General features: G+C 55.0%; 2 protein-coding genes across 2 annotated transcripts; one reads left to right on the top strand and one right to left on the bottom strand.

Moving 5' to 3' along the window:
- Window positions 1-117: 117 nt before the first annotated feature.
- Window positions 118-6,501, bottom strand: CLAFUR5_10726 (Fatty acid synthase subunit beta; the record flags this gene model as incomplete). Its single annotated transcript, XM_047909874.1, has 1 exon — window positions 118-6,501. One exon carries the CDS (start codon window positions 6,499-6,501, stop codon window positions 118-120), a length of 6,384 nt encoding a protein of 2,127 aa, XP_047764549.1.
- Window positions 6,502-7,866: 1,365 nt separating this feature from the next.
- Window positions 7,867-13,586, top strand: CLAFUR5_10725 (Fatty acid synthase subunit alpha; the record flags this gene model as incomplete). Its single annotated transcript, XM_047909873.1, has 3 exons — window positions 7,867-8,416; window positions 8,473-13,418; window positions 13,476-13,586. The coding sequence occupies 3 exons, from the start codon at window positions 7,867-7,869 to the stop codon at window positions 13,584-13,586; spliced, it is 5,607 nt and encodes a 1,868-aa protein (XP_047764552.1).
- Between the last annotated feature and the right edge of the window lie 867 nt (window positions 13,587-14,453).

Below are 14,453 nucleotides of genomic sequence, written 5' to 3'. Positions count from 1 at the left end.
TGACATCTACAATTCTGTACATAAGAGTATCATCCTCGTTCCCAAGCGCAGCGCCCATATCGCGCTCATGCCCAAACTCCAAACACCCTGCTCATTGGCAATCGAATCACAAAGCCCTTATGACGAAGGCACAGCAACACTTCCCGCTCTCGGCCTCTGCACGTTCGGCTCATCCGATTCATACTTGTCCCAATTGTCCAAGATGTTTCCAATGCGTGGAGACTTGGTCAAACGGTAGACATCCTCAAAGTACTCCTTGGTAAGCTCGAATGGCTTAGCAGTGACGTTGGGGATGTACTTGCCAACGAGCTTGCTGGGGTCAATGCTCGTCTTGTTGATCTTCTTGAGCAAGAATGATCGGAATGGCTTGACACCAGATCGCAAGAACGTGCTGTGGAACGGCACATCGATACCCTTCAGTGGGATAGTAGCGAAACCGCGCTGAAGGTCGATTGGCTTTGGCTTGGCCTCGGTCTGTTTGGCACACTTCTTGATGATCTCAACCAGGTGTGACTTGACGTCTTCTAGGCTCATGGTCTGCATCAGCTGCTGGATGTCGATCTTCTGCGACTTGAGGTAATTGAGCACATTCGTAAGGCAGTCCAATGCACGCAGGTCACCAGCGCAGACGTACTGCTGGTTGTAGACGTTCAAGTTGACGATCTCCAACAACCAGGTAGTAGTCTCCGCGATGTTCTCGACAACATACTGCAGTGCCTGTTCGCTAAACGTCTTGCCAATACGCGATGGATTGACAGCGCACATGGAGTAGTTGGAGCGCCCAGCTTCGTCACGCTCGACAGCCACTTGCATAGTCAAGCCACGGTAGAACACGACCGACACAAGCGACTCGATTGGCATGACTTCGGCAAGCGCGGCAAGGGCACTGTACTCTCCCAAGGAGTGACCAGCGAAACTGCTGTCGCGTTGAACTAGGCCCTTCGAGATCATGTCCTCGAAAGATGCCTTCTCCATAAGAGTCAATGCAGGCTGAGTGAACTGTGTGGCGGAGAGCAAACCAGTCGGCGAGCGGTAGGTGTACGAGGTGGTCTCTTCGGTGATCTCCTTGAAGATCTTCTCCGACTTGATGCTGCCATCGGATGCCACAGTCTCGAAGGTCATGTCCATGTAGTTCTTGCGAATGGCCTTGCCTCGGGCTCCACCGAAGTGCACGGTGAACTCTTTCGGGTTGTTCTTGACAATATGCGTGATGGCGAAGCCGTAGTTGTCCATAAAGTGCTTGTCGGCACGGTCCCAGACCTCCTTGGCGACAGCGCTGGAGTTGTACAGATCCATACCCATGCCCTGTTCTTGCGAACCTTGACCAGTGAACACGTAGGCGGACACTGGCTGCTCGACCTCGGCCTCAGCGAGCAGAACCTTCTCCTCGGTCTCTGCCTTTTGTGCCTCAATCTTGATGATCTTGCGACCAGCAACCATACCAACGTGCTGCAGCTTGACCTCGATCGTGTCATCTGGCAAGACCATACCCACGAGAGAAGCATGGAAGCTGCGGACACGACCGACGTTGTTCTCAGCTGCCCAGGTCTCAACAAGACTGCGCACGGCAGCGCTGGAGTACATGCCATGTGTGATGGTGCCAGGCAGACCAGCGTACTGCGAGAAGACGCGCGACACGTGGATAGGGTTGTAATCGCCAGAAACGCGAGCGTATGTCTCGTTGGAAGAAGGAGCCTTGAGGACCAATGGGGTCTTGCCGCTGAGAGGAATTGGGTTCTCGAAGTTGACTGGTTGGTCGAGAGCAGATCCGTTGCGCGTAAGGTAGTCCAGGACTGGGTTGCCGTAAGATGCACCAGCTTCGTACTCAACGGTGGCAACCTTGATGATCTCCTTCGTGGGCAGCTCGAGCTCAACGTCACCTTGGGTCTGTATCGACGAGAACACGGTCTTGTTCTTGTAGCGCACCAAGCTCTGAAGCTTGAACACGAGGGTCTGACCAAGCAGATCGACATCGGTGTTATCGATCTTGAACCACTCCTTGGACTGCAGAACGGCCACGTCCTTGCTGGAAGCTAGGTGAATCTGCATTGGGGTCTCGACCTTTCGCTGGAAGGTGTTCTCGAAATCAGTGTATGCACCGCGGTACAGGAACTGGCTTGTCACTTCCATAACAGGCTCACCATCACGAGTGATAGTGCCGCAGACTTCGACCATCTTGCCAGAGTCCTGGTTGATGACAGCGTTGACCTCAGCAGTGGTGTCGAGGACATCGCCCTTCTTGAGTGGTGCTGCACCTGGGATCATGCGGAAGCCGTTGGACAAGTGCACAAGTTTGAGCAGATCACCGTCGATCTTGCGTGGGAAGATGGGCTTGGTGATGGCCTTCCAGCCGACAACGATGGCGAAATCCATAGGTGCAAAGACTTCCTTGCCTGGTCGGTCAACGAAAGCCTCGCCCATGTTGCCAACTGCGTGCACGAAGTCGTTGATGGCCTCGCTAGTGACTGTTGCTCTGCCACCGTCGAAACGACTCGTGACTGGGGTGTCGAATGGTACAGCTTCGTCGCCAAACCAGATGCGGTAGTAGAACTCCTTGATACGGTCGTTGCGCGAGTCCATGACCTCACGAATTGGTGCGTAACCGGTCTCTGGGTGGTATGTGAAGCGCAGCGGCAGTGCCTCAGGCTTGCCGGAAACAGTGCGGTCCTCGATCATGTTCACCAAGATCTCGTTGTTCTTGTATGGACCAACCTCGATAGTCTGCACGTACTGGTTGCCGTGTGTGGGCTCCTTGACGCTGATGACAGTGCGCTTCGGGTCGTTGGGGTGGTTGATCTCAACAACCATGCCAGGAGTTGGCGCAAAGATACGGCGCATTGGGTTCGTGTCGTATCTTTGACCTTGGACGAACGCATCGGCAGTGAAAAAGGCGTGGCGCCATGTGTGGTTCCTGCCTGCAAGCAACTGCATCCAGTTGTCGATTGGTGGCAGAGTGGTACCAGAAACAGCTGACAGTCGATACAGAATCTTGTGCTCGGTCTCGTTGACTGTCAAACCCTCGAGGTTGATGTCGCCACTGGCCTCGATCAACTTGCCACCGAAGTACTCGATCTTGGGGATCTTCGCCTCGTTGCCGTTGTACAGGTCCTTGGTCAAGTACTTGATGTGGCCCTGGTGAACACCATCAAGGATGTCCTTGATTGGCTCATCCACAATCTTGGAGTACTTCACAGCCATAGGTCCTTGCAAGATGGCAACACGGCCGACATCCTGGTCAACAACAGCGTCCAAGTCCTCAGACTGCCACAAAGAATCCTTCTTGAAGAAGAGCTCGAATGTGTCATCAAGACATGGTACGAACGGCACTGGCTTTTGACCGCGACGCTGGCAGAGTAGCAGGAAGTGCTGGCAATCTTGCGCGTTGATCAGCTGGACGTCGCACTCTGGGTATGTCTCCAACACCTTCTTCACGGTGTTGAATGGATCGTCGAGCTCGCTGTAGTTCTGGATGATAGAGCTAGCGCTGTCACCAGGAGCAAAGCGTTCTTCGATGCGGCGGATGAAGTCTCCAGTCAGACGTGCGAGGGACTTGTCGATCCAACGCTTCTGGTGCTTGACATACATCAGATCGACCAGGCGACGGACAACCTCTCCGTAGGTCATGTCCTCAAGGTCCACGCACTCGCCGGCCTTGTTGCGGCCGAACCATGGCTTCTGGAAGTCGTCGTTGAGCTTCTGGATGATGTAGTCACGGTTCTTCTTAAGCTCTGGGATACGCTTGGCCTTGTCAAGCGCAAAGATCTTGTCGTCCATCTCCTTCCAGAAGAGAACACCACGAGTGGCAAGCTTGTGGATAGGCTCGCCCATCTCGGAGCGGACAGTGATGACACCACCGGCAGGGCCCTTGTATGTCTTCTCCCAGTCGCTGTCCTCGAGACCGGGCGCATCAACAATAGCCTGCTTTGCGGCCTTTGAAGTGTAAGCTTCCTTGGCGACCATGCAACGAGAGCCGAAGAGAACACCATCGAATGGCATTGGTGGGTAGCCAAACTTGCGAGCCCATTCACCAGTCAAGTAAGGGTAGGTGTCTTCTGCGCCACCGAAGCCAGATCCTGCGAGCAAGACGAGGTTCTCGCATCGTCGAAGTCTGCTGTACATCTGCAGAATTGGCTGATGGAAATCCTCGAAAGAGTGGTGACCACCACCACGGCCTCCAGTCCACTGCATCATGACAGGGAAGCCCGGGTTGGCCTTGGCGATGTTGATGACAGCCTGAATGGCTTCCATTGATCCAGGCTTGAAAGCAATGTGCTTTAGACCCAGAGTCTCAATGTACTCGTTGGCGACCTCAATAGACGGCACACCAGCACCAATGGTCAGACCTTCGATGGGCACACCCTCAGCCCGCAGTCTGCCTAGGAGTGGGATCTGCCAAGCCATTGCTCGAGGGTTGACGTAGATCAAGTTGACAGTGATTCCGCGTCCGGCTGGGATGACCTTCTCGATCTTGGAGATGGCTTCGGTCATGCTCTTGTCGTTGTAGTATCCACCACCTGCAAGTTCAATCTCGTAGCCAGCCTTCATGGTCGCGGCAACAAAGTCCCACGGCACGGTGCAGGGCGTCATGCCCGCAACCATGACTGGAGGCAGACCGAGCGTTCTGCTCATCTTGGTGTCCACGAATGTCTGTCCTGTCGAGTCTCTCACAAGCTTTGGTCCGAACTCTTTCAACCAGTCCACAGCGTACTTGACAGCGTGCTCGGCATCACGGTCAAAGATCTCAGGCTTGTAGCCAACCTCGGTGTTTGTGCCATCCATTGTGCCTGCAAGGATAACGCGAACGCCAGTGCCGTCCTTGTTCCTGTTGGTGAGCACACCTAGGCCGGAGATACCGCCAGGGCCAAAGTCGAGGATGTGTGTCGCGTTTGGCATGACTGTTGCCTTCTCCCAAAGTACTTGCTCTTCGCAGATCATCTTGACCAAGAGTGGTGCAATGTTCGCATCCTTCTTTTCTCTCAGATCCTCGCCCGTGTGGGTGTCGAAGACTGGGATGCCGAGCTCTGTGGCTGGAATGTTGATGTCTGCGAGATCGGTCTGGAGGTGCTTGATGGCTTCTACGAGATATGGGCTGTGGAAAGGCGCAGTTATTGGCAGGAAGCGGTTCACGAAGCGGACCTTGCGCTCAGTGAAGGGCACGCGAGTCTGGTCGAGACCAGTGGGTGCCTTGATCTTCCGCAGCTGAAGGTTGAGACCGTAAAGCGACATAGGAGGTCCAGTCACAACGAAATTTCTTGCGCTGTTGACCAGTGAGATGCCAATGTGTCGTTCTTGTGGCAAGTGGTGGTTGGTCGTCTCGATGAGCTTGTCAACCGTTTCCCGTGAAAGATCGCGGACTGTCAACATAGGCGTCGGCGCACCCTCACCTGCGTCGATGGAGTCTTGCAGGACATTGGGCGCGAGTGATGTGCGTGGGTAGGCCTGTTGGCTGCGAGCACCAATCCAGAACAAGATCGTGAGCGCATTCCGGGCTTGCTTGTCGAAAGTCTCCCAATTCGATGAGGCGGCAATTGCAGCAGCAGTGACAACACCTTGTGAGTGGCCAGTGCTACCAGAGAGCCTGTCGCGGACGTGGCCTGGGTGTGTGCCGAGCACTCTGCAAGTCACCACGTAGTGTGCAAGCTGAGTGAGACCGATTAGTGGGAAGCTGACTGGCGCGGAAACCAGGTAGTCGGTGTCTGGCTGGGTCTCCTTGTTGTCCAACCATCTCAGGATGTCAAGACCCTTAGCGTAGCTCTTGAAAGCTCGAGGGTCGCGGGATAGGTATTGAAGATGTTGTGCGGCGACATTCAGGAAGTCCCTCACGAGTGAAGGGTATGTGTTGTAGACTTCGCGGAGCTCATCGAAGTACTCTTCAATGTTGCCCTGGCCTCCGAAGACTGCGTAGATGTAGGCATTCTCGTCTGCGGCTTCGCGGAGGAGAGCAGACTCATGCGCGCGAATGGGTCGCTTCACTGCTGCACGAGCTGCATAGTACGCTTCCACCGTGACTAGCTTCTTCTCGGTGATGCCTGGAAGGGCTGCGGCCACCGCATGCACCTCATTGCCGCGCAGGAAAGCTCGCTCAAATTCTTGAACCAGCAGCTTCAGAACCTCAGTGAAGAGTTCTGGATCTTCTCCCTCCTCGACCTCTTTCGCAACGTAGCCAATGTAGCGAGCTACCAGCTCAGTGACGGACGACGGCTCATCGTCCTGTGCAAGCTCTTCGGTGGCCTCGGGGAGTGTGTGGAGGAAAGCGTCCTTCAGTTGCGTGGCATTGAAGTGAAGCGCGGTAGGTATTAAGAAGTTGTATTCGAGAGTGCCGTGTGTGATGGTGAGTGGTCGAGATACGGCTTGCGATCGCGGCGTAGAAACGCCTGTTTGTGATCCAGAGCCATACATTCTCGAAGTCGTCCGCCTGAGACTGCTGGGTCGCTGCAAAGTAGGTGAGGCAGGCTGGTCAAACTGTACAGCGGGCGTCAGCTCTTGCGTGGGTGTGCTCATTATTGCTGTAGGGTCGTGATCATCGTTGAGCTGGAGTGTTCAATGGTCGTGCGCTTCCGCAGTCAAGCTCGCCGCTCCCCAGCCAACAACTTTCAATGGTGTGGGCGGATTGCTGGAGTGCTGCTTGTGCTACAACTAGCGCGTGGCTGCTGCGACGGAGACTCGAGCTTTTCTGTGTCTCTCTGCCTGCGACAGTGGCTTGCGGACGTGTGGTCTCGTGACGATGGGTGTGGAAAACGAAAACGAGGGCACATACGTTTCTGAGCAGTAGTAAGGGAGGTGCCTAAAATCTCATTTGACACTGGGCAGCTGTTTTTGCGCAGAGCTCCAGCACTGTGTCCGATTGCGGCGTAGTCTGCAGCGCGGATCTGGAAGCGCTCAGACAGCGGCGGCAGAATCAACTGGCACTCCCGCGGCGGTGTGTCTAGGTGGTGGTGATGAATGAGCGACGCTGCAACACGTTGTGAATGTAGGAGGGTGAGAGGAGGTGACGGTGAGGAAGTGTATGTCGAGGTCAGCCTGGGCACGCGGCGGACACGAGGACGTCTTGTGCATATCGTCCAACGAAAGTGTGATGAGCCGAGTGAGCTCTGAAGATGCGGCAGGCGGCGATGGTTGGGCCTGGGATTACCGCCGGGTGGGGCCATTCAATCGCTGCTAGTGCCGTCAACCTGCGTCTCGACACTTTGAGCGAATGCCCACGCATTGCTCAGCAATGGCAGCCTGTTTGCGCGAGAACAGTTGTTCAGATGGTAGAGTCCCTACTGATCAATTGTCTGTCACAAGTATCGTTGTTTCCGCCTCACATTGACCACGACATCCATCATTTCCTTCACCGTCCTACACACAACTAAGCAAAGTCAATTCCGGGACTTGACGTCTCCGCACAGCACAAGGCCAACGGCGCGAATGCAGGCCGGCAAGGTTGAAGGTGCTGCACCTCGTCCCAGCAATTGTTCGCTTGCCGGTGTGGAGAAAGCTCAGTCCCATACTGCTGAGGCGTCAACTCCAACTCGGTATCTACTCAACGTTCCACACCCATACACCCGCCCGCAGCTCACCAATTGCACACGCGCGGGTTGAGACGGCGAGCAGCAACTCGTCGCTGGAATCCTATCTCACCTACAGCCAACCTCCGCACCCTCGCGCGACACGAGACAGCCTCGATACCCATCCTCATCCTCAGTACACCCGAAAATTCCTGGTCCATCATCATCAACCTTTCTGCTTCTCTTCCACCTACTCCCACCGGACCTGTACACCACCCTGCCATTGACGCTGTCCGGCGCATCATTCGCTTGATGTACACGCTCTTTTGCTAGATCGTTATCTACACACCTACACCCGATTGGAAACACCGCAAACATGCGTCCCGAGGTCGAGCAAGATCTGGCCCACACCCTGCTCGTGGAGCTCCTGGCGTACCAATTCGCATCGCCAGTGAGATGGATCGAGACCCAGGACGTCATCCTTGGCGAGAAGACGACAGAAAGGATAGTGGAAGTCGGTCCTGCAGACACACTTGGAGGCATGGCGAAGCGGACACTAGCAGCAAAGTATGAAGCATACGATGCCGCACGATCAGTACAACGGCAGATTCTGTGCTACAACAAGGACGCGAAGGATATTTACTACGATGTGGACCCCGTGGAAGATGAGCCTGCGCCGGCTGCTGCACCAAGTGCTGGAAACGCCGCGCCTGCAGCAGCAGCATCAGCAGCGTCCTCGTCAGCCCCTGCTCCAGCAGCTGCTGCTCCGCCGGCGGCGGCGGCGGCGGCAAGCTCTGGACCAGCGGCGGCCGTGGCAGATGCACCAGTGGGCGCTGTCGACATCTTGAGAGCCCTGGTTGCCCAGAAGCTCAAGAAGCCACTCGCAGACATTCCACTCAGCAAAGCCATCAAGGACTTGGTTGGAGGTAGGCATTGTCATGTGCGGCTCACCTAATCCATCTGCTAACATCATTTCCTACAGGCAAGTCGACCCTTCAAAACGAAATCCTTGGTGACCTCGGAAAAGAGTTCGGCTCAACACCAGAGAAGCCGGAAGACACTCCTCTCGATGAGTTAGGTGCATCGATGCAGGCTACCTTCAATGGTCAGCTTGGCAAGCAGTCCTCCTCGCTCATCGCCCGCATGGTTTCCTCCAAGATGCCCGGTGGCTTCAACATCACAGCTGTGCGAAAACACCTAGAAACAAAGTGGGGTCTTGGAACTGGGCGACAAGATGGCGTTCTGCTGCTTGCACTTACCAGTGAACCCGCGTCGCGTCTCGGCTCCGAAAATGACGCCAAGTCATGGTTGGACGACACTGCACAGAAGTATGCTGCAAACGCTGGCATTAGCTTGTCGACTGGACCTGCTGCTGGAGAGGGCGGTGCTGCTGGGGGTGGCATGATGATGGACCCAGCTGCCATCGATGCCCTCACCAAGGATCAGCGAGCATTGTTCAAGCAGCAGCTTGAGCTCTTCGCTCGATACCTCAAGATGGACCTACGAGCAGGAGACAAGGCGGCAATTGCGACGAAGCGGAATGAGGCTGCACTCCAGGCACAACTCGATTTGTGGAACACCGAACACGGTGAATTCTACGCCGCTGGCATTGAGCCCTCCTTCAGCCCACTCAAGGCACGCGTCTACGACTCATCCTGGAATTGGGCACGACAAGATGCACTTACGATGTACTACGATATCATCTTCGGGCGCCTGAAGGCTGTTGATCGCGAGATTGTCTCCCGATGCATCCTTATCATGAACAGATCCAACCCAAGTCTCCTCGAATTCATGCAGTACCACATCGACCACTGTCCCACGGAACGAGGCGAGACGTACGAGCTGGCAAAAGAGTTGGGACAACAGCTTATTGAGAACTGCCGCGACGTCCTGGGTGAGGCACCCGTCTACAAGGACGTCGCAATGCCGACTGCACCACATCTAACCATCTCACCTCGTGGTGATATGGATTACGAAGAGCAGCCACGTGCCAGCGTCCGCAAGCTCGAGCACTACGTTCGGGAGATGGCCGAGGGAGGCAAGATCTCAGAATACGGCAACAGGACCAAGGTGCAGAACGACCTCCAGCGAGTCTACAAGCTCATCCGACAACAACACAAGCTTTCTAAGTCATCCCAGCTCGAGATCAAGTCGCTCTACAGCAACATCGTCCGATCGCTCTCGATGAATGAAGGCCAGATCATGCCCACCGAGAATGGTAAGGCGAACGGCCACATCAAGAAGGCCGGTCGCAACGGGCGTGTCAACGGGGCTGTCAAGTCCGGCAAGGTCGAGACTGTACCATTCTTGCACTTGAAGCGCAAGGAAGAGCACGGCTGGGAATACAGCAAGAAGCTCACGAGCGTGTATCTTGATGGCCTCGAGAAGGCAGCGAGCGGCGGTGTCACATACCAGGGCAAGCACGTTCTGATGACTGGTGCTGGTGCTGGGTCCATTGGTGCCGATGTCCTTCAAGGTCTAGTCAGCGGTGGCGCCAAGGTGATTGTCACCACATCTCGCTTCTCGCGCGAGGTCACCGAGTACTACCAAGCCATGTACGCTCGCTATGGCGCTCGTGGGTCGCAGCTTGTGGTCGTTCCTTTCAACCAGGGAAGCTTGCAGGATGTCAACGCCCTTGTCGACTACATTTACGACGAGAAGAAGGGCCTCGGCTGGGACCTCGACTTCATCGTGCCGTTCGCTGCTATCCCAGAGAATGGTCGTGAGATCGACAGCATCGACAGCAAGTCTGAGCTCGCCCATCGCATCATGCTCACCAATCTGTTGCGCATGCTTGGTGCGGTCAAGGCTCAGAAGGCTACTCGCGGCTTCGAGACTCGTCCAGCGCAGGTCATCCTCCCACTCTCGCCAAACCACGGTACCTTCGGGAACGATGGTCTGTACTCGGAATCGAAGCTGGCGCTTGAAACACTGTTCAACAGATGGTACTCTGAGAGCTGGGGTAACTTCCTCACCATCTGTGGTGCCGTTATTGGTTGGACTCGTGGCACTGGTCTCATGGGTGGCAACAACATTGTCGCCCAAGGTGTCGAGAAGTACGGTGTCCGCACTTTCTCGCAGCAAGAGATGGCTTTCAACTTGCTCGGTCTGATGTCACCCTCAATCGTCAACCTCTGCCAGCAGGAGCCCGTCTTTGCTGATCTGAACGGTGGTCTCCAGTTCTTGCCAAATCTCAAGGATCTGATGACTCGCCTGCGCAAGGAGATCACAGAAACTGCTGAGATCCGCCGCGCTGTCACTCGCGAGACTTCTGTTGAGAACAAGATCATCAACGGTGAGGACAGCGAGGCATTCTACAAGACTGTCAAGGTCGACAAGCGTGCCAACCTCAAATTTGACTTCCCCAAGCTCCCAGACTGGAAGTCGGAAGTTGAGCCACTCAACGCCGACCTCAAGGGCATGGTTGATCTTGAGAAGGTCGTTGTGGTCACTGGTTTCTCTGAGGTTGGTCCTTGGGGTAACTCCAGAACTCGATGGGAGATGGAAGCATATGGCCAGTTCTCGCTTGAGGGCTGTGTCGAAATGGCCTGGATCATGGGTCTCATCAAGAACCACAACGGTCCCCTCAAGGGCAAGAGCTACTCCGGCTGGGTTGATGCGAAGTCTGGTGAGCCTGTCGATGACAAGGACATCAAGGCTAAGTACGAGAAGCACATCCTCGACCATGCTGGTATCCGCCTTATTGAGCCGGAGCTGTTCAATGGCTACGACCCGAACAAGAAGCAACTTATGCAGGAGATTCAGATCGAGGAGGACCTTGATCCGTTCGAGTCGTCCAAGGAGACCGCTGCCGAGTTCAAGCGCGAGCACGGCGAGAAGGTCGAGACCTTCGAGCTCGAATCTGGCGAGTACCAGGTCCGTCTGAAGAAGGGCGCCACTCTTCTCATCCCCAAGGCCCTTCGATTCGACCGCCTGGTCGCTGGTCAAATTCCCACCGGATGGGACGCCAAGCGGTACGGTGTTCCAGACGACATCATCTCCCAAGTCGACCCTGTCACCCTTTACGTCCTGGTGTCCACTGCTGAGTGTCTGTTGGCATCTGGTATCACTGATCCATACGAGTTCTACAAGTATGTGCACATCTCGGAAGTCGGTAACTGCATAGGTTCCGGTATTGGCGGTACTACCGCTTTACGTGGAATGTATAAGGACCGCTTCCTTGACAAGCCTCTGCAGAAAGACATTCTGCAGGAGTCCTTCATCAACACTATGAGTGCCTGGATCAACATGTTGCTCATCTCATCCACCGGTCCAATCCGCACACCTGTTGGTGCTTGCGCAACTGCTGTTGAGTCCATTGACATTGGATACGACTGCATTGTGGAAGGCAAGGCCCGCATGTGCTTCGTCGGTGGTTTCGATGACTTTCAGGAAGAAGGCTCGTACGAATTCGCCAACATGGGCGCCACCAGCAATGCCAAGGACGAAATGGCTCGCGGCCGCACACCACAGGAGATGTCGCGTCCTACCACCACCACCCGAAACGGCTTCATGGAGTCGCAGGGTTGCGGTATGCAAGTCATCATGGATGCTCAGCTCGCTCTTGATATGGGTGTGCCCATCTACGGTGTGCTTGGCTTCACTGCTACAGCCACTGACAAGATTGGTCGTTCCGTGCCAGCTCCTGGTCAGGGTGTCTTGACCACTGCCCGTGAGCAGCCAAGCAAGTTCCCATCGCCACTCCTTGACATCAAGTACAGGAAGCGACAGATGGACCTTCGCCGCAAGGCGATCAAGAACTGGCAAGAGTCTGAGCTCATGTACTTGCAGGAAGAGGTCGCGGCCATGAAGCAACAGAGTACCGAGGAGTTCAGCGAGTCTGAATACATGGCAGACCGCGCAGGCCACATCGAACGCGAGGCCCGACGACAGGAGAAGGATGCTCTGCGACAGCTGGGCAACAACTTCTGGAAGCAAGACTCTCGCATTGCGCCACTTCGAGGTGCACTTGCCACTTGGGGCTTGACCATCGATGATCTCGATGTCGCCTCGTTCCACGGTACCTCGACCGTCGCCAACGACAAGAACGAGTCCGATGTCATCTGCCAGCAGATGAAGCATCTCGGTCGCAAGAAGGGCAACGCCCTGCTCGGTATCTTCCAGAAGTACTTGACTGGTCACCCCAAAGGTGCTGCTGGTGCATGGATGTTCAACGGCTGTCTGCAGGTGCTCAACACGGGTCTCGTGCCTGGTAACAGGAACGCCGACAACGTCGACAAGGTCATGGAGAAGTTTGACTACATTGTCTACCCAAGCCAAAGCATCCAGACTGATGGCATCAAGGCCTTCTCGGTCACATCCTTCGGTTTCGGTCAAAAGGGTGCACAAGCGATCGGTATCCACCCCAAGTACCTGTTCGCTACCTTGGACCAGACCCAGTTCCAGACATACAAGCAGAAGGTCGAGGCTCGCCAGAAGAAGGCATACAGGTACTTCCACGACGGCCTCATTAACAACACCATGTTCCGCGCCAAGAGCAAGTCGCCATACGAGGACGCACAGCAGAGCCAGGTCTTCCTCAACCCAGATGCTCGCGTCTCTGCAGACAAGAAGAGCGCCGAGTTCACCTACCCAAAGAAGTCGCCTGTCAAGCCAACTGACAAGAACACCACCGAAATGGTCGAGACCTTGATGAAGGTCAATGCATCTGCCAACTCGAATCCAGGTGTCGACATTGAGAGTATCGACGCGATTGACATCACGAACGATACCTTCATTGAGCGCAACTTCACACCGGCTGAGATCGCATACTGCCGCAAGGCGTCTTCACCTCAAGCCAGCTTCGTCGGCAGGTGGAGCGCGAAGGAGGCTATCTTCAAGAGCTTGAAGGTCGCCAGCCAGGGAGCCGGCCAGCCTATGAAGGAGATTGAGATCGTCGCTGATGAGTCTGGCGCGCCTCAGGTGACTGTAAGTGACCACCCACAACACCATAACCAATGGACAGATACTAACATACCTTCACAGCTACACGGCCAAGCCAAAGAAGCCGCCTCGAAGGCCGGCGTTAAGTCGACGACTGTGTCCATCAGCCACAGTGACGCTCAGGTCATCGCCGTGGCGATCTCGGCTTTTTGAGCGGATGCAAGTGCGATTGGCGTGAAATGTGATTACAATGTATTGTACAGACGGCGTGGCATAGAAGCGAAGCGTGTACACCTCTGATGTTGGGGCATGGCGTTTCTTGTTCTGGAAGCAGGCATGGATGGGATGGGCGTATAGATGTTTTATATGACGTTTAGAAATGGCATCACTGCGATTTTTCATCATGTTCAGACCTGGTCCCCATCATCTTGCCTGTCATTGTCGCCATCGGTGTAGAGCTCGTGAGATGGAGACGCCTTGAAATTTGCCGATGCCATGGATGTCGTGTGTTTATTGTCGGATGCTTCAAAGAATTACCGTTTGCGCTGTTGCGAGACGCAAAGTACGTGACAGCAGCTTCGTAAGGTCTCGAGATCAACGAGACATTGTCACAAGAGCATCAAGAGACCTACGAAGAACGCAAAAAGCACACCCGACCTCAGCGTCGCCGCCACCTCGTGTCCCGGGACTTTACCTGGCATGTTACCTCAACACTAGATGACAAAGCCTGAAGCGAAGAGCCGATAGTGCGTACATGTATCTGCTCATGAACCAGTAAACGCGTCGTAACCCATTGTGAATGGGAGCGGGTACGTCCTAGGCGAGGTCAGGAAGCACATGCAATCGGAAGCATTCCATTGCCATTGACCACCAAGTGGCAAGATCAGTCATGGAAACTCGTGCTAGAGGGGAGAAAGATTGCCATGTGTGGTTAGTGGGAGGATAAGCGAGCGAATCACGGTGCTTGTGATTACACACGCGTCAAAGGAATGACCGACATCAGATAGTCTGGGTCTGGATATCAGATGTTTGCCTGCGAGGATCGAGGTACATAAAGACACACGACCTACCTTACTTCTC

Source organism: Fulvia fulva, chromosome 7 (genome assembly GCF_020509005.1).
Source record: "Fulvia fulva chromosome 7, complete sequence".
In the NCBI taxonomy this organism is placed as follows: Eukaryota; Fungi; Ascomycota; class Dothideomycetes; order Mycosphaerellales; family Mycosphaerellaceae; genus Fulvia; species Fulvia fulva.
The sequence above is the reverse complement of the archived record's forward strand: the minus strand, read 5'-3'. Positions and strand labels throughout refer to the sequence as shown.